At 47.2% G+C, this 19,752-nt stretch overlaps 1 protein-coding gene across 1 annotated transcript; it reads left to right on the top strand.

Moving 5' to 3' along the window:
• The first annotated feature begins 424 nt into the window (after positions 1-424).
• Positions 425-4,958, top strand: EEF1A1 (eukaryotic translation elongation factor 1 alpha 1). The gene is made up of 8 exons (XM_069974640.1): positions 425-532; positions 1,678-1,852; positions 2,997-3,176; positions 3,276-3,572; positions 3,653-3,803; positions 3,905-4,161; positions 4,240-4,474; positions 4,555-4,958. Exons 2-8 carry the CDS (start codon positions 1,709-1,711, stop codon positions 4,677-4,679), a joined length of 1,389 nt encoding a protein of 462 aa, XP_069830741.1. The 5' UTR covers positions 425-532; positions 1,678-1,708; the 3' UTR covers positions 4,680-4,958.
• Positions 4,959-19,752: the final 14,794 nt, after the last annotated feature.

Below are 19,752 nucleotides of genomic sequence, written 5' to 3'. Positions count from 1 at the left end.
TGCTCCCCATACACTGTGCTCCTCCATACACACTATTAGTCAGGCAGGCGCTCTTCATACACCGCTTCTATGTACTGTGCTCCTCCATACACTCTGAGTCAGGCCGGCAGATACTCAGTGACTCACAGCGCCGGTCCCTCCCGGACTTTGCTATCTCCGCGGCCTGTGTGTGAGGAGGGCGGCCATGACGTGAGGCCCCGGCTTCCTATGGACACGTGTAATGGCGGCTCAGGCGCCGGCCGCTCTCCCCTCATACACAGACACCTGCAGCCCGGCGGCCGCTATAACACGTGACAGTAGGGAATGGTCTCTCCCGGATACCGCTATAGTAATACGTGAACATTTCCCACACGCAGCTCATTATTCTCTTCCTGCCCCTCCCCCCAAAACGGGGAATAGAACACTCCGCCTCGAGCACCCGGGAATTCTGGGCAGCATGACGTCATTGGCAGACCCCGCCCTGGCTTCTATATAAGAGTGATGCCCGCCGACTTCGATCTCTTCCTCACCGGGTCTGCGGCGGATTTACAAGGTAAGGAGCGCGGAGCTGGCGGCGGCGGGCCTAGGCCGGTGAACTTGACGTTAGTCGTTACCGTTACATCGGATGGTTATTGTATACGGATGTGACTACATAGCGGTGGTATCGGCCGGCGGGGATCGCCAGATGCGGTGCCGTGAGGCGGGGGCCGGCCCGGTGTGCTGGATCCGCGGCCTAGCTGGAATCCATCGGGGATCTAGTGATACCGGCGCCATCCGCGGCCGTGCTGCCGGTTATATCACTGCCGGACGTCCGCTCTAGGCTCCCGTAGCCGTATTTATTCCCGGATATTCTGTTTGGTTATATCGGTGCCGGCATGGCCTCTGGGTGCCGGGATCCCCGGTCTGTCACAGCTGGGTGTGGTTGGCTCGTCTGCCCCTGAGGTAACGAGCGGGCAGGGCGGGGGCGCAGTGTATCGGTGAGCGGTTTTGATGCGTTTGTGGTGGCGGTATTGTAGTGTGAGGGGATGATGGCGGCGGCGGCGGCTGTGGGGAGGAGGATCGCGGTGACCCGGATGACCCGAGCACATCGGCGGCTCCTCCAGCTGGCGGCTGCCCCCGGCTCCACAATATAAAGATGGCGCCGCCTCGTCTGTCAGCCGCTTCCTCGCCACAAGATGGAGGACGATGAGTCACGGGAGACAAAGGAGCCGCGTGTGTGGCCCGAGGCCGGGACGGAGGCCTCACAGCAGCCGCCCCCTCCCCTATATGTCAGGCGGCTCTCCGTGCCGATCCCTATGCTGATCCCTCCTGCTCTCCGTGCCGATCCCTATGCCGATCCCTCCTGCTCTCCGTGCCGATCCCTATGCTGATCCCTCCTGCTCTCCGTGCCGATCCCTATGCCGATCCCACCTGCTCTCCGTGCCGATCCCTATGCCGATCCCTCCTGCTCTCCGTGCCGATCCCTATGCTGATCCCTCCTGCTCTCCGTGCCGATCCCTATGCTGATCCCTCCTGCTCTCCGTGCCGATCCCTATGCCGATCCCTCCTGCTCTCCGTGCCGATCCCTATGCTGATCCCTCCTGCTCTCCGTGCCGATCCCTATGCCGATCCCACCTGCTCTCCGTGCCGATCCCTATGCCGATCCCTCCTGCTCTCCGTGCCGATCCCTATGCTGATCCCTCCTGCTCTCCCTCACAGGTGTCCATCGCCAAACATCTAAACTCTCAACATGGGAAAGGAAAAGACTCACATCAACATCGTCGTCATTGGACACGTAGATTCTGGCAAGTCCACAACCACCGGACATCTCATCTACAAATGTGGCGGCATCGACAAGAGAACCATCGAGAAGTTCGAGAAGGAAGCAGCTGAGGTAAGAGGCCTGGAGCCATACTGTGCCCTCATACTATATATATACTGCTGTGCCCTCATACTATATATATACTACTGTGCCCTCATACTATATATATATATATATATATATATATATATATATATATATATATATATATATATTGCTGTGCCCTCATACTATCTATATATATATATATATATATATATATATATATATATATACTGCTGTGCCCTCATACTATATATATATATATATATATATATATATATATATATATATATATACTGCTGTGCCCTCATACTATATATATACTGCTGTGCCCTCATAATATATATATATATATATATATATATATATATATATATATATATATTGACCTACTGTGCCTTCACTCTATATACTACTGTGCCCTCACCCCATATACTCCTGTACTGTGTCCTCACTCTATACATGACCTACTGTACACTTACCCCATATAGAGCCCTTCTATGCCCTCACTGTACATACTACTGTACCCTTGCCCTATATACAGCCAACCTGTACACCTACCCTCTTTTGCCGTATTGTGCCCTCACCCCTATATACTGCCATACTGTGCACCCCCCTATAGTGTGGTGTATAGCTGCTAGGCCTACTCAGTGAGGAAGCCTATAGGCCTATATACTGCCAGCACCCCTACACATAACCTGATGTGTCGTCTGGCTACTCATGTTGTCTATGGTCTCGTCTGCTGTATCCCCTAAGTATATAGTCGGGTGTATTTCTAGTGTAGTCACCATCTTATGTAAATAATTGGATAGAGCATTATATTGCTATAATCTGATGTATTGCTGCCACTCCTCACCTCTGAGCTCACATGTAACCTAATGTATTGCAGCACTGCCGTATGTAATGGATATAGGCCAGCCTGGTGTATTCCTAGCACTCTCCTTATATTGATGTGTATATACTGCTCGGACTCCCTCATATTAAACATGTAGCTCATCTACTACCTGCTGTACTGCCAGGGCTTCCTCATATTGAGTTGATAAGTAGGAAGAATGTGTCGCCTTGGATTCTGAGTCCAGAATCTGTCACCACCCTGCAGAGCCAGGACTCGCAGAATCTGTATCCGCGCCCATGTTCTATAAAGGAATCACTGACCTTTTTTCTCTGTCTGCAGATGGGCAAGGGCTCCTTCAAGTACGCATGGGTCTTGGACAAACTGAAGGCTGAACGTGAGCGTGGTATTACCATTGACATCTCCCTGTGGAAATTTGAGACCAGCAAGTACTATGTCACAATCATTGATGCCCCTGGACACAGAGACTTCATCAAGAACATGATCACTGGTACTTCTCAGGTAAGCTAGCTGGTAGATGTCTATAAATGTAGGTCATAGTGTTAAAAGCCCAATGAGGTTTGTGTAGCAAGTAGTTTACATACAGTTTTCTTATTGTAGGCCGACTGCGCTGTCTTGATCGTCGCTGCCGGCGTGGGTGAATTTGAAGCTGGTATCTCAAAGAACGGACAAACCCGTGAGCACGCCCTCCTGGCCTACACACTGGGTGTCAAGCAGCTCATTGTTGGCGTCAACAAGATGGACTCTACTGAGCCACCATACAGCCAGAAGAGATACGAAGAAATTGTAAAAGAAGTCAGCACTTACATCAAGAAGATTGGCTACAACCCAGATACCGTTGCCTTTGTGCCCATCTCTGGATGGAACGGTGACAACATGCTTGAGCCCAGTGCTAACGTAAGTGTCTTTGGATGTCTTGTGTCTTCAGTGATCTTGTATGGACTAGGTGCGGGAGTCTAATGTGTGTTCTTCTATAGATGCCCTGGTTCAAGGGATGGACCATCAACCGTAAAGAAGGAAAAGGCAGCGGAACTACCCTGCTTGAAGCTCTTGACTGCATTCTGCCACCAAGCCGCCCCACTGACAAGCCTCTTCGTCTGCCCCTTCAGGATGTTTACAAGATTGGTGGTAAGTAGCTTGTTGCTATGATCCTAACTGCGATGCCAGCCTGGTAAATCATTGATTCTCTGGCAGCTTTACCCAGATTAACCTTTCTCTTGCTTTTTTAGGTATTGGCACAGTACCCGTCGGTCGTGTAGAAACTGGTGTCCTGAAACCAGGCATGGTGGTTACTTTTGCCCCAGTCAATGTAACAACTGAAGTTAAGTCAGTGGAAATGCATCATGAAGCTCTGAGCGAGGCTATGCCCGGTGACAACGTTGGTTTCAACGTAAAGAACGTGTCCGTCAAGGACATCCGTCGTGGCAACGTTGCTGGTGACAGCAAGAACGACCCACCCCTTGAAGCTGGTGGATTCACCGCACAGGTAGATGTCTTGAGCTGTGTCCTGCTGCATTGTGCGACTATGTCCAGACTTTGTCATTAATACTCTCTTGCTCTCTAGGTTATTATCCTGAACCACCCTGGCCAGATCAGTGCTGGGTACGCACCTGTGCTGGATTGCCACACTGCTCACATTGCTTGCAAGTTTGCTGAGCTTAAGGAGAAGATTGATCGTCGTTCTGGTAAGAAACTGGAAGAAAACCCCAAGTCCCTGAAGTCTGGTGATGCCGCTATTGTTGAAATGGTTCCAGGCAAACCCATGTGTGTGGAGAGCTTCTCCGACTACCCTCCTCTTGGTAAGTACACCTGACGTGTGGCGACAACAAGTATCATTCACAAAACGAAGTGCAAGACTCTTAACACTCTTTCCTTGTAGGACGCTTCGCCGTGCGTGACATGAGACAGACCGTCGCCGTTGGTGTCATCAAGGCTGTTGAAAAGAAGGCCGCTGGTGCTGGCAAAGTTACAAAGTCTGCTCAGAAAGCCCAGAAAACCAAATGAATATTCCAAAACTCCAGCGCCACCTCAGTCTTAACCAGCGGTGGAAGATCGGTCTCAGAACTGTTTGTTTTAATTGGCTATTTCAGTTTAATAGTTAAAGACTGGTTAATGATTACAATGCATCGTAAAAGCTTCAGAAGGAAAGGAATGTCTGTGGACCATTTTGTTTGTGGCAGTTTTAAGTTATTAGTGTTTAAAAAACCAGTAAATTTTTAAGTGGAAACAACTTGACCAAAACCTGTCACCAAAATTTGAGACCATTAAACAAAGTTAATGACATACATGTGTGTGTGTGGTTTGTATCAGTGGACTGACTGGGAAGTGCGTGACATGTGCATATGATGGACGGCTGATGTGGGGCTTGGGATGTCTTGGAGGGGACATGTAGCCTTTGAGGGAGGATCGTAGCACATGGGGAAACATCTTGCAGCAAGACCCAGAGTTGTGAAATGCCAGTGTTGCCTTTATGAAGTCTTAACAGACAATACAGAGTGGCCTTAAAGTGACTCATAAAGTAAGCCGACACTTCAGAAGCTGAAATGCCACTTTATAGTGGGAGGTTGGTTACTATTCTGGTATCTCAGGATCACTGTATAAAGGTTGGGGAAGTAATTGTCTTGTAAATGGGGAAGGGTTATCTAGCACAGGACAAGTAGTAAAACCTCTGCCGGACTCTAGCCTCAGGGCTCTACATACTAGGTATTTAGTGACTGAAAAGAACACCTAATAGCCAGCAATTTATAGACTGGCTTGAGGCAATGGATTTTTTAAAATGTAGATGTAACAGTGCAAGGAGGCTTGCGTTTAGCATGAACTTCTAGGAACCTGTGACATCCTAACCAAATTTTAGGTTCACTCTAAACACTGTTTCTTGGTCATTGGCTTTGATAAAGGTTCATGTACATACACTGATGTAGGGTGATTGCGAAGTGGCACGGTCAGGGGATTAAGTCGTGTAGGTAAGTGATCTGGTCATACATGCTGCTGCATTGCTGATAGACTGAGGGTCCATTTTACACAGATTTGAAGCCAAAGCCAGGAATGGATTTGAAAATGGGCTAAATCTCTGGCTTTTCTTTATGACCTGTTCACTGTTAAGTCTGTTTCTAGCTTTGGCTTGAAATCTTTGGCTGTTAATCTTTCTGTGTAAATGGACCCTAAAGCTTTGGCTGTCCAGGCTTTATGGGAATTGCAGTTTTGTAAAAGCTGGAGGGCCTGAGTTTTGACACCACTGGTTTAGAAGACAAAGGTCCACCTAGGTGTCGGATACTGGTGGAAATTGTCCATGGCAACCAATCCCTGGTCAGCTTTATTAGAGTTGAAATCTGAGCGGTGACTGGCTGCTATGGGCAGTTTACACCAGTTTCTTTTCCACACTTTTGTCTGGGTCTGCCTACATTGACACTGTAAAATATGCCAAGACCTTGTGAGTGCAGTATTTTGGTCACAATATGTAAGAAAAGAAAAGCAATACAAATCCTAAAAGGAATCATCAATGAAATTCATGTTCCTGGCTGCTGTTACTTGTTGGGTCAAGGAGGCACATGGTACCTTTTCATATCTGTCTGCTTCCATGATGTAGAGCAGTGCTTCCCAATTTCAGTCCCTGTGGCCCACCAATAGGTTGTTTTAAGGATATTTCCGACAAAACAACTGTGATAATACATGATGCATGGAGTATAATATCACCTGTGAAATACTCCGAACATGGTGGCCATGAGAACTGGTACAAAGAGGCTTTGCCAAGATGCAGAATGCTTCCTATCTCCCTTCCCTGCTTGCTTGACATCTGGAAGGGATTTTGGGGGGGGGGGAGGGAGGCGTTACAGCTTGCTGCCTTTCAGGAGCTTTGGAAAGCCTCTGACTCTGCTGAGCATTTTCTAGATTCTGGAAGCACAGCCACATATATGAAGGGTGCCATGTGTGTCCTTGTCCTAGCGGCTATCTAGAAGTGTCAGCAGTTAGGAATGTGAATTGTAGCTGATATCTTCCCTTTATGGAAGATCTCTGCATAGTCTACCCCGGCCTAGTATTCTTAAAGGACAACTCCCGCGGGACCCCCTAAAAAAAACAGATACCATACTCACCATCCCTCCGGTGACGATCGCCACTCCATTCGCCCGCCGTCCGCCTCACAGTCACCGCCGTCCAGCGATGTCTCTTGACTTCTGGGTCCTTGGGATGGAAAAGGCTGCCAGTGCGCTTGCGCACCGGCAGCCTTTTCATTGGCTGGAGCGCATCACATGGCTTCCAGCAACCTCAGCCAATCAGGGCTGAGCAAGCTGGAAGCCATGTGATGCGCTCCAGCCAACGAAAAGGCTGCTGGTGCGCATGTGCACCAGCAGCCTTTTCCGTCCCATTCACTCTCTATGAAGACGCCAAAGAGGAAGAAGACCCGGACCGCCCCCCGCCCCCCCGGCTCTGATGTCGTCGTCACCAGATGCTGCCCGGGAGAAGAGGACGGTGATGACCGTAATAGGTAATGTATATATTCTTTAACTTCCGGGCGGGTGGGTCGGGGGTCCGAAAGTGGGGGAAGAGGGCCAGACCGGGTATTTAACCACATTACAAAGTTATATAACTTTGTAATGTGTGTTAATAAGCTAAAAAAATTTTTCTTGGGAGTTGTCCTTTAATACATTTTTCCCACCTGACCTGGTGAACAGTAGAGATAATGGTACAATGAAATCTAGGGAATGGAGGGGTATACGAAATAAAAGCCGTAAAGGGATATAAATACATAGCCTTCTCCTATGACCGCAGCCCTGGAGAGCATCCATCTCTTCTAATGGAAACCAGAATTTGTGTATAAAAGGCCTGACCTTCCCACTATCCCCAGTTCTGTTTTCTCAAAGCAGGAGATAGTGCACCCTCTGCATAAACCAGGATAAAAGATGGACTGTGGCCACAAACCTGGGTAACTCGAAGTCCAGGTATAAGTCTCCAAAATGGAAGCCACTGTAGCAGTCTGGTCACCTGGTTCTTCACCGCCTGGCTGAGTCTCCTGTTTCTTTGATTCCAGAATTCTGGTACATTGGATAATGGGCTCCAGAAGGTAGTGTTCAAGGTCCATTGGATGTTGGCATGCTGCGGGTGATGCATTTCTGGCTCACTGGGGCCTACACCGTGTATGAGGTGCTGCAGCCTGTTAACGAGTATTTGTTGGGCCCGGTGGAGTTTTGCTTTCTGGCTGTGTCCAACTGGGACCCCAATGATTGGTAAAAGGAAGGGAGTGTTTAATTGAAGACTTTGGTGTGGTAGAGGTTAAAAGAACCCATCACCCCCCTCGTCTCTTGCTGTTCCTTCCAGCCGGCTCAGCCAATCACTGATGCTGGAACAAGGGCCCAGACTGTCTCACTCCGGGCATTCCACCTGTGTGGAGCTAGAGAACTTCTAGCAAAAGTGAAGATCTCAGGAATCCATGATTAAGGAGAAAGACATACGAAGGAAGGCTAAAGCTAGAAAAGAGTACAATGGACCCTCTGCAGTGTCCCTCCTAAGGAATATTAAGGGGTTAATACTGGAGATTTGAATTGTCACATTCGGGTACCATAAGGATGGTCCTTACACTTCCAAGCAAGAAGTTCTGGTTATCCTGACTAGTGATGATCGAACAGCTGGAATTTTCAGGTTCATTTGAACTCGAACCATATTGAATGAAATGGTTCGCGTTCGAACCTGAAAATTCCCACTGTTTGATCATCTCTAATCCTGACCAGAGATGATCGAACATTGGAAAATGTTAGGTTCGATTGAACTCGAACCTTCTGCATTTGATTCCCGATGCCTTCCCGTTGTGTGGGGAAGGAGGAGACAGCCCGAGTACCGTCTGGAAAACAGGAATACAGCCTATTACCTAGGCTGTATCCCGAAATTCCAGGTAGTACTTGGGCTGTCTCCTCCTTCCCCACGGAACGGGAAGGCATCGGGAATCAAATGCGGACCTCTGTTCCTACTTCACTAATCCTCCCTGTGCTGCTTAGTTTCATAACCTGTTGCCCTTGGTAGCGGCCCGCCAGGCATCCACTTTCTTGGGACATTGTGCGCAGTTCAATCCCAGAATCCTACTCCACACTGATGAGGGGCAAATACCCTGAAACAGCTATCTGAGGATGGATACCTTGCTTAGGTGGTTTCCTTGATTGGGGACGTTCCTTGGCTTGGTTGTTCCTTCCCAGAGGAAGGTCTGGCTAGCTCACTTACATCGAGACACGTGATGGTGTCTCTGCAGTGTTCTTTTGCATATTTGATAAGTATGGGAAGATGAGATTTTTTAATAGAAGTAAATTACAAATCTATATAACTTTCTGATATCAGTTGATTTGAAAGAAAAAGATTTTCGCTGGACAACCCCTTTAAGGCCAGTGTACGAATACGGCAGTCTTCAATAAAGTCCCACATGCCTCTTATAGTGCCATACAGTGGAGCAGATGTAGATTTCTGCTATGATTTACGCCAGCGAATAGGTGTAAATCAGATGCGGAAGGAGGCCACGCCTCCTCCCCACCCTTTGGCCGTGTGGCGGATACAGCTGGTGTACGCCAGTGGTGCAGCCTTCGTAAATGTCCCCCCTTTATGTTGACAAAATTGACGGCATCGAATCTGCACCAGATTAAGTATGTGTAAAAAAGCATCCTGCAATACTATCTCACTGTAGCAAACCTTCAGAAGTTCCCAGACCAGCAGTGAGCAGTGTAATATGAATCCAGGGTTCTCTTTGTCCAGAACAGGGGTGTCACACTCAAATACACGGTGGGCCAAAATAAAAAAAAATTAACAAAGTCGCGGGCCAACCATGATAATTATGCGTTGTTCCTGGTCAGTAGTGTGCATCTCCCAGCGCTGTGCACTATGATAAATTGCTATTATATAATTAAACCCCAACCCATGTAATAGCAAACCCCCATCCCCCAATAATGCACCATGTAGTAGCCAACCCAACCAAAATTGCCCCACATATTAGTCAGCCCTCCCAATAGTGCCCAAATAGTAGCCAGCCCCCTAAGTGTCTCATATAGTAACAAGCCCTCCCCCATAGTCTCATATATAGTAGCCAGCCTTCCCTATAGTCTTATATAGTAGCCAGCCCTCCCCAATAGTCTCTCATATAGTAGCCAGCCCTCCCCAATAGTCTCTTATAGTAGCCAGCCCTCCCCCATAGTCTCTCATATAGTAGCCAGCCCTCCCCAATAGTCTCTTATATAGTAGCCAGCCTTCCCCAATAGTCTCATATAGTAGCCAGCCCTCCCCAATAGTCTCTTATATAGTATCCAGCCCTCCCCAATAGTCTCATATAGTAGCCAGCCCTCCCCAATAGTCTCTTATATAGTATCCAGCCATCCCCAATAGTCTCTTATATAGTAGCCAGCCCTCCCCAATAGTCTCTTATATAGTAGCCAGCCCTCCCCCATAGTCTCTTATATAGTATCCAGCCATCCCCAATAGTCTCATATAGTAGCCAGCCCTCCCCAATAGTCTCTTATATAGTATCCAGCCATCCCCAATAGTCTCTTATATAGTAGCCAGCCCTCCCCCATAGTCTCTTATATAGTATCCAGCCATCCCCAATAGTCTCCTATAGTAGCCAGCACTCCCCAATAGTCTCATATAGTAGCCAGCCCTCCCCAATAGTCTCTTATATAGTAGCCAGCCCTCCCCAATAGTCTCTTATATAGTATCCAGCCCTCCCCAATAGTCTCATATAGTAGCCAGCCCTCCCCAATAGTCTCATATAGTAGCCAGCCCTCCCCAATAGTCTCTTATATAGTAGCCAGCCCTCCCCAATAGTCTCTTATATAGTAGCCAGCCTTCCCCAATAGTCTCAAATTGTAGCCAGCCCTCCCCCATAGTCTCATATAGTAGCCAGCCCTCCCCAATAGTCTCATATAGTAGCCAGCCCTCCCCCATATTCTCATATAGTAACCAGTCCTCCCCCATAGTCTCATATAGTAGCCAGCCCTCCCCATAGTCTCATATAGTAACACACCCTCCCCAATAGTCTCATATAGTAGACAGCCCACCCCCATAGTCTCATATAGTAACACACCCTCCCCAATAGTCTCATATAGTAGACAGCCCACCCCCATAGTCTCATATAGTAGCCAGCCCTCCCCAATAGTCTCTTATATACTAGCCAGCCCTCCCCATAGTCTCATATAGTAGCCAGCCCTCCCCCATAGTCTCATATAGTAGCCAGCCCTCCCCCATAGTCTCATCTGGTAGCCAGCCCTCCCCAATAGTCTCATATAGTAACACGCCCTCCCCAGTAGTCTCCTATAGTAGCCAGCCCTCCCCAATAGTCTCTTATATAGTAGCCAGTCCTCCCCGATAGTCTCCTATAGTAGCCAGCCCCCCCATAGTCTCTTATATAGTAGCCAGCCCTCCCCCATAGTCTCTTATACAGTAGCCAACCCTCCCCCATAGTCTCTTATACAGTAGCCAGCCCTCCCCAATAGTCTCATATAGTAGCCAGCCCTCCCCTATAGTCTCTTATATAGTAGCCAGTCCTCCCCCATAGTCTCTTATATAGTAGCCAGCCCTCCCCAATAGTCTCATATAGTAGCCAGCCCTCCCCCATAGTCTCATATAGTAGCCAGCCCTCCCCCATAGTCTCTTATATAGTAGCCAGCCCTCCCCCATAGTCTCATATGGTAGCCAGCCCTCCCCCATAGTCTCTTATATAGTAGCCAGCCCTCCCCCATAGTCTCTTATATAGTAGCCAGCCCTCCCCAATAGTCTCATATGGTAGCCAGCCCTCCCCCATAGTCTCATATAGTAGCCAGCCCTCCCCTGTAATCTCATATAGTAGCCAGCCCTCCCCATAGTCTCATATAGTAGCCAGCCCTCCCCAATAGTCTCATATAGTAGCCAGCCCTCCCCCATAGTCTCATCTGGTAGCCAGCCCTCCCCAATAGTCTCATATAGTAACACGCCCTCCCCAGTAGTCTCCTATAGTAGCCAGCCCTCCCCAATAGTCTCTTATATAGTAGCCAGTCCTCCCCGATAGTCTCCTATAGTAGCCAGCCCCCCCATAGTCTCTTATATAGTAGCCAGCCCTCCCCAATAGTCTCTTATACAGTAGCCAGCCCTCCCCAATAGTCTCATATAGTAGCCAGCCCTCCCCCATAGTCTCTTATATAGTAGCCAGCCCTCCCCCATAGTCTCCTATAGTAGCCAGCCCTCCCCCATAGTCTCTTATATGGTAGCCAGCCCTCCCCAATAGTCTCATATAGTAGCCAGCCCTCCCCCATAGTCTCTTATACAATAGCCAGCCCTCCCCAATAGTCTCATATAGTAGCCAGCCCTCCCCCATAGTCTCTTATATAGTAGCCAGTCCTCCCCCATAGTCTCTTACATAGTAGCCAGCCCTCCCCAATAGTCTCATATAGTAGCCAGCCCTCCCCCATAGTCTCTTATATAGTAGCCAGCCCTCCCCCATAGTCTCCTATAGTAGCCAGCCCTCCCCCATAGTCTCTTATATGGTAGCCAGCCCTCCCCAATAGTCTCATATGGTAGCCAGCCCTCCCCCATAGTCTCATATAGTAGCCAGTCCTCCCCCATAGTCTCTTATATAGTAGCCAGCCCTCCCCAATAGTCTCTTATATAGTAGCCAGTCCTCCCCGATAGTCTCCTATAGTAGCCAGCCCCCCCATAGTCTCTTATATAGTAGCCAGCCCTCCCCAATAGTCTCCTATAGTAGCCAGCCCTCCCCCATAGTCTCTTATATAGTAGCCAGCTCTCCCCTGTAGTCTCATATAGTAGCCAGCCCTTCCCCACTCCTGATGTTGGTCCTGCCGTGGAGATATCTTCTCATATAAGTATGGGGGGCCGTATCCAGGGGTAGGGTGGGTTCTGGGGGCTGTCCAGGGGTGACAGGTTGTCCCATTAGCTTGGACCAAGTCTTTGCTGCAGCCCCAGAGGCCACGGGAGGCACCCAGTGCATGACATGTGTGATGACGCCGGGATACCACTCACATACTCTAAGGCTGCAGGCTAAAAACTGCCTGTGGCCTACAAGATTATAATATGGGCAGTCCGAGCAGCTGTCCGGACCACCCATATTATAATCTAATGCAATGGTGGGCCAGATGTAATACAAACTCTGAATTGCCTGGTGGGCCAAAAATAATGGCACCGTGGGCCAGAGTTTGACATGACTGGTCCAGAAAGTCTGCAAATTGCACAGGCTGTTTCTCAGCTTTCCCTACTCACTCATTCCACTCAGCTCCTACCCCCTCCATACGCTTTCATGGGCACAGCAAACTGGTCTTCACCTTGCTTCACCGAGCTGTAGACGGCCTTCTCTTAAAGGGGTACTCCGGGCAAAATGTATTTTTAAATATGTTATTACATAAAGTAAGTTATACAAATCTCTAATATACACTAATTATGGAAAATGCACATATAGTGCTATTTCCCTCAATTCAGTAGATCAGGCAGGCTTACTTCCTCAAAAAAGATGTGACGTCACGTCTCAAGTGTATGCAGCAGCAGGGGGCGCATGTAGAAGTATAGAAAGGGAATAGACGTCTATTCTCCCTCCCTGTGCTGGTCCCCCCTCCCTCTGTCCCATCCCCCTGCCTGGTATTGTTACACTTGCTGAAGTGGGGTGAGCGTTCCTTATCTGACGCTCACCCCAACTAGCCGCCCGTCTCCCCCCTACCCGTTCCCGTGCAGGAGCGCTCACCCTCCGCCAAGTCCCGGCGGGGTGAGGGCTCATGCACCTGCTCCAAATCTGCGCCCCCCCCCCCCCTTCATCAAAGCCCGCCGCCCGGCCCCCTGCAGAGCACTCACCTGCCGCCCCATCCCGGCGGGGTGAGCGCTAATGAATTTTCTGACTTGCAGCCCCTGATGTAAGGCAGCTGCTCCGTCCTGTGCACGAGCGCTCACCTGTCGCCCAGTCCCGGCGGGGTGAGTGCTCGTGCATCTTCTCCTAAGCAGCTGCACCTTCTGGATTTGGAGCAGGTGCATGAGCGCTCACCCCACTGGGACGGGGCAGCAGGTGAGCACTCGTGTACAGGACCGGGTGGCCGGCTTACATCAGGGGGCAGATTTGGAGCAGGTGCATGAGCGCTTACCCCACCAGGACTGGGCGGAGGGTGAGCGCTCCTGCACGGGAACGGGTAGGGGGGAGACAGGCGGCTAGTTGGGGTGAGCGTCAGATAAGGAGCACTCACCCCACTTCAGCAAGTGTAATAGGACCGGGCAGGGGGATGGGACAGAGGGAGGGGGGACCAGCACAGGGAGGGAGAATAGACGTCTATTCCTTTTCTATACTTCTACATGCGCCCCCTGCTGCTGCATACACTTGAGACGTGACGTCATTTTTTTTTGAGGAAGTAAGCCTGCCTGATCTACTGAATTGAGGGAAATAGCACTATATGTGAATTTCCCATAATTAGTGTATATTATAGATTTGTATAACTTTCTTTATGTAATAACATATTTAAAAATACATTTTGCCTGGAGTACCCCTTTAACCCTTTAAGGACGGGGCCAATTTTCGTTTTTGTGTTTTCGGTTTTTCCTCCTTGTGCATAAAAGGCCATAGCACTTGCATTTTTCCACCTAGAAACCCACATGAGCTCTTTTTTTTTTTTTTTGCGTCACTAATTGTACTTTGCAATGACAGGCTGAATTTTTGCATAAAGTACACTGCAAAACCAGAAAAAAATTAAATGTGTGGTGAAATTGAAAAAAAAAAGCATTTCTTTTATTTGGGGGGACTCTGTTTTGACGCCATTCGCCCTGTGGTAAAACTGACTGGTTATGCATGTTCCTCAAGTCATTACGATTACAAGGATATATAACATGTATAACTTTTATTGTATCTGATGGCCTGTAAAAAATTCAAACCATTGTTAACAAATATACGTTCCTTAAAATCGCTCCATTCCCAGGCTTATAGCGCTTTTATCCTTTGGTCTATGGGGCTCTTTGATGTGTCATTTTTTGCGCCATGATGTGATCTTTCTATCGGTACCTTGATTGCACATATACAACTTTTTGATCGCTTTTTATTAAATTTTTTCTGGATTTGATGCGACCAAAAATGCGCAATTTTGCACTTTGGAATTTTTTTTAGCGAGATCAGGAATGTGATTAATTAATAGTTCGGGCGATTACGCGCGCGGCGATACTAAATATGTTTATTTATTTATTTATTTACTTTTATTTAAATCCTGGGAAAAGGGGGGTGATTCAGACTTTTATTAGGGGAGGGGGCTTTTTACTTATAACAATATTTTTTTTTTTTTACACATATACTAGAAGCCCCCCTGGGATTAGGGTTATTCCCCCTGGGGTTAGGGTTATTCCCCCCTGGGGTTAGGGTTATTCCCCCTTGGGGACTTTTAGTATATACACTTTGATCTCTCATTGAGATCTTTGCTGTATAGCGCGGCCCCGCTCTGAACACCTCTTGCGGGCGCATGACGTACGGGTACGTCATGTGTCCTTAAGAGGTTAACCTGTTCAGGACTAAGCATGTAACTGTACGCCCCTTTTTGCAGTGCACTGCCGCTCAGGGACGTACAGTTATGTCCTGGGATGACATGTGGCGCAGAAGCTGCGCCAGTGCCATCCGCGGTGGGTTCTAGCATGCTGAGCCTGGATGGAGGCATTTAACACTATAGGTGCTGCGATCAGTGCGATTGCAGCACCTATAGTGCTGAAAGGAGGGAGAATTCTCCCATCCCCATTGGGGCTGTGCAAGTCCCCTAGGTGCGACAGTAAAATAAAGTTAAAAGAAAAAAAGTAAAATACACACATAATCTCTATAGCCCCCAGTGCAATAACAAATATAGAAAAAAAAGTACACATATTTAGTATTGCCGCATATGTAACGATGCTGACAATAAAATTATCAGAAGATTAAACCCACTAGAGTAAACAGTCCAGGTTCCTCTTACGTTATTGCAGGCAGAAAAATAGTAATGTTTCCAAAAGTATATAAACTGTATACAATGTTTTATTGTAAATGAACAATCTTTGTTTACTAAAATCTTTTGTACTATCTTCTGGTGTTCACAAAGAATACAGAGGTTCATTGCACCATCTAGTGGTATTTTAGTGTAATGTCTTGTATTATAGTGATATTTTTGAAGTACCAATTACATTGGAAAAAGTAATCTCACTTCCTGGGGTGAGAAGGATTTTGAAAAAGGTCTGAAATCAGCCCATAACTACACAGGAGGACCTGGTCAATGACCTGAAGAGATCTGGGACCACAGTCTCAAAGATTACCGTCTCCCCTATCCCTCATTAAGGTACCAATAGTCACCCGTTACTGTACCTGATAGCCGTCCCTGTCCCCTGTTGCTGCAGCTGATGATCTTCCTTGATTGTCACCACTACTACTGTAACTAATCGTTGCTCCTGTTAGTGTACCTGATTGTTGCTGCTGGTAATGTACGTAAAATGTTAAACATTTGCTGCTGAACTTCTCAGCCCTATAACATCCTAAAAAGTAAAAGGACCATTACCAAATAATGCTGACATAGAGTAGACTTATTTTTAATGTGAATTATCTTATTTGTGTTGCGTGAGTTTCTAAGTTACAAGCAGCCCAAAGGCTGCATCCATCTTCTTCAGGCTGTGGGATTGAGTAAATTAGGTTCGCGAGAACCTGGATTTCGCTCATTTCTATTCAATGGTTTTATTTTGTATCCTGACCCATTTTTATTCCTAAGACATTCTTTTTTTTATAAATTAATATATTAGATTCATTAAAAGTACAAAACCTGGCATGCAGTTATGTCTCAGGCAGATATGTAAAAGTGTGGCCTTATTAGACACTAGGGGGGAGATTTATCAAACATGGTGTAGTCCTCACAGACTCTTAGGAAAATGAAAGGTGGAATCTGATTGGTTGCTAGGGGCAACTGGGCCAGTTTCACATTACACCATGTCTGATTACTCTACCCCTAGATGTTACCACAAGAGAGCGTAATTGTACTATCCCCGCTACCCTATAAAAAGGCTCTGAGGGGCTACTTAAAGGGGAATTCCAGGTAGAGATTAAAAAACTGAAACTTCTGCAGAAGCATATAACAATACTTACCTATCTATTCCATTGTTTAAACTACCAAAAATTAGTTTTGGGAGTTTATGTTCTGTTTTGTGTTTCTGCACTTCCTGGTTTATCAGTTGTACACAGTACTACAGGTTCCAGAATGCAATGCTTTCCCTCAGTCCTCCACCCTGCCTATTCCCTGCCCAAAGCTGCTGCAGAACATCTAGGCTGTGTTCACACATTGCAGTTTCATTGTGTTACCGAATTATTTGCAGTACTTTATCATTTCATTGTGGTCCCACCCGCACAGCACTCTGTATTCTCTACCTGTAACACCACACAGCACACTGTATTCTCTACCTGTAACACCACACAGCACACTGTATTCTCTACCTGTAACACCACACAGCACGATGTATTCTACCTGTAACACCACACAGCACGCTGTATTCTCTACCTATAACACCACACATCACGCTGTATTCTCTACCTGTAACACCACACAGCACACTGTATTCTCTACCTGTAACACCACACAGCACACTGTATTGTCTACCTGTAACACCACACAGCACACTGTATTCTCTACCTGTAACACCACACAGCACGCTGTATTCTCTACCTGTAACACCACACAGCACACTGTATTCTCTACCTGTAACACCACACAGCACGCTGTATTCTCTACCTGTAACACCACACAGCACGCTGTATTCTCTACCTGTAACACCACACAGCACGCTGTATTCTCTACCTGTAACACCACGCAGCATGCTGTATTCTCTACCTGTAACACCACACAGCACTGTATTCTCTACCTGTAACCCCACACAGCACGCTGTATTCTCTACCTGTAACACCACACAGCACGCTGTATTCTCTACCTGTAACACCACACAGCACCCTGTATTCTCTACCTGTAACACCACACAGCACACTGTATTCTCTACCTGTAACACCTTGTCATCCCGCTGCGAGTATGTAAGCAGCAGCCCCCCTAACCCCCTCACGGCCGATGCATACATCACCCGGTCCGCACTCCGGCTTGTTCTGTGGCTCCCGGCATCTGAACGTCCTTCTCAGCCAATCAGTGCGCTACGGCGGGGCTGAGCGGGATGTCAGGGAGTTGGGAGCCACAGAACAAGCCAAAGCGCGGACCGGACAATTCTAATCCTACTGAAACTGACAGTAGGGGAATCGCAGCTGATTTCACTGCGAACTTGCAGCGTGAAATCCGCTGCAATTCCGTTAGGTGTGAAGCCACCCTTAAACAGGTTCAGAACTCCTGACATCAATATGAAAGATGATCCCGGGAGCTCTGAACACCATTTCACAGTACAACGTCCATATTTATGGACTGTGCACAGAACGCGTGATGCCCCTATCCAAAGTAAAACAACTTCTTACAAATTTATTTATTTGCAATCTTACATCCAACAAGCATAAAATCAACATATTCCCGACCCTTCCCCCTCTCCCTCCCCCCCATCCGCTGAGCATGAGAAAGAAAAAAAAACTAAGAAAAAAATTTAATAAATTGTACCTGTATGTATATTGTAATGACCCCTTATTTTCCACTCATATCCTCATAATATTTTATATATAGTGTACAACATCTCTCCCATTGAACTCTACCCGGGGCTCTCAAGGATAACCAGTTACGAACCAGCAGTAGTTTAATATAGGTATTTTTTCTAAGTATCCTATTCTTCTTCTTATTGGTGAGCTTCAGACTGGATGTCTCGCCCAAGATAGCTAACAGCGGCTCCTTTGGCAAATCAACACCCATTTCATCCTTAATTTTCTCAAAAACATAAAGCCATAATGGTCCCGCCTCCCGGCAGTCCCACAACAAATGCAACATGCCTGCCTCCAAAAACCCACAACGTGGACAACCATCTTCCTCCCTTCTCTTGATTTTCACCAAATAACTGGAGTATAATAAAGCTGGTACTATATTAAATTGTATTAGTTGGTGGCTGCCGGAGCCCGACACTATAACGTTTTTATTTATAACTGGCCAGTTCTCCAGCCCGCCACCCCCAACTCCTTTTGCCATTTCTCTTGTCTCCTAAAGCACCACCCTCTTGCTCTACACAGTTCCCCATATATAGCAGAGATGCACTTCTTAATTTCTAGGGACCGAATTCCCCCAACCAAGGGATGTACTTCCTCTATCCGGCCTCTTGTCTACTCTGGACCAATACCCCACTCCCCCCCTTAACTTGGCATATTCCATCCACGCACTTTCCGGCACTCTAAACTCCTCCCTCAGAGCATCCCAACCTTTAATCCTCCCTTTATCCCATACGTCCTCTAGATTTTTTTATCCCAGCTCTCTGCAACTTCTTCAGTCCCCTTAGACTTTCCACAGATGGCAAATTATAATTCCCCCATAGTGGGGCGAAACCAAAGATTCCAATTACTCCCAGCACTTTCTTAGCCGCTTCCCACACTTTCAACATATCAGAAAGCATTCTCCGGTCTTTACATCTGCATCCCTGTTTCAAGCTTCTGAATAATATCCCATTCTTGATCCCCCAGCCCCTCCCCTGCACTAACAAAAAACTTGCTATTTCTATTCCATAAGAGCCAGTACAATTGGGACGCTAAGTAATACATCTTTACGTCTGGTACAGCCAATTCCCCCCCTTACCTTTGGAGATCCAGTTTAATTCGAACCCTCCTTCGCCGCCAAATCAGAAAGTTAAACATAGTTTTTATCTTTTTAAAATAAATTTCGTCCACGAAAACAAATAGAAACAGAAATTTGGGAAGCACAACAGACTTAATTAATACCACCCTATCTACCCTTGATGCCCCTAAGGATGGTGACATAATTTGATCCCAGAGGAAGCCCCCACTAGAAAACCTCAGATTCTGTAGATATGGTAGCAAATGTCCCAGGAGTTATGCTGGCTTCTCACAGTATCTCATAGTTCCACATAATTGTAGACAACTATTTGTGATTCCATTCCACAGCTTTAATTGTAAATGCACATGCCAGAAATGACTTGATTGCGTCATTCACTGTTCTAGTAATACACAGGCGTTTAGTTT

The sequence above is a fragment of the Dendropsophus ebraccatus genome, chromosome 6 (genome assembly GCF_027789765.1).
Source record: "Dendropsophus ebraccatus isolate aDenEbr1 chromosome 6, aDenEbr1.pat, whole genome shotgun sequence".
Classification (NCBI taxonomy): Eukaryota; Metazoa; Chordata; class Amphibia; order Anura; family Hylidae; genus Dendropsophus; species Dendropsophus ebraccatus.
This window is presented reverse-complemented; position numbering and strand designations above follow the sequence as displayed.

Bases quoted from the DNA above. Each gene is read 5' to 3' on its own strand.
- EEF1A1 (XM_069974640.1), top strand. From the start codon at position 1,709: ATGGGAAAGGAAAAGACTCACATCAACATCGTCGTCATTGGACACGTA. The intron at 3,177-3,275 runs GTAAGCTAGCTG...TTCTTATTGTAG, and splicing joins TGATCACTGGTACTTCTCAG to GCCGACTGCGCTGTCTTGAT. The intron at 4,162-4,239 runs GTAGATGTCTTG...CTTGCTCTCTAG, and splicing joins CTGGTGGATTCACCGCACAG to GTTATTATCCTGAACCACCC.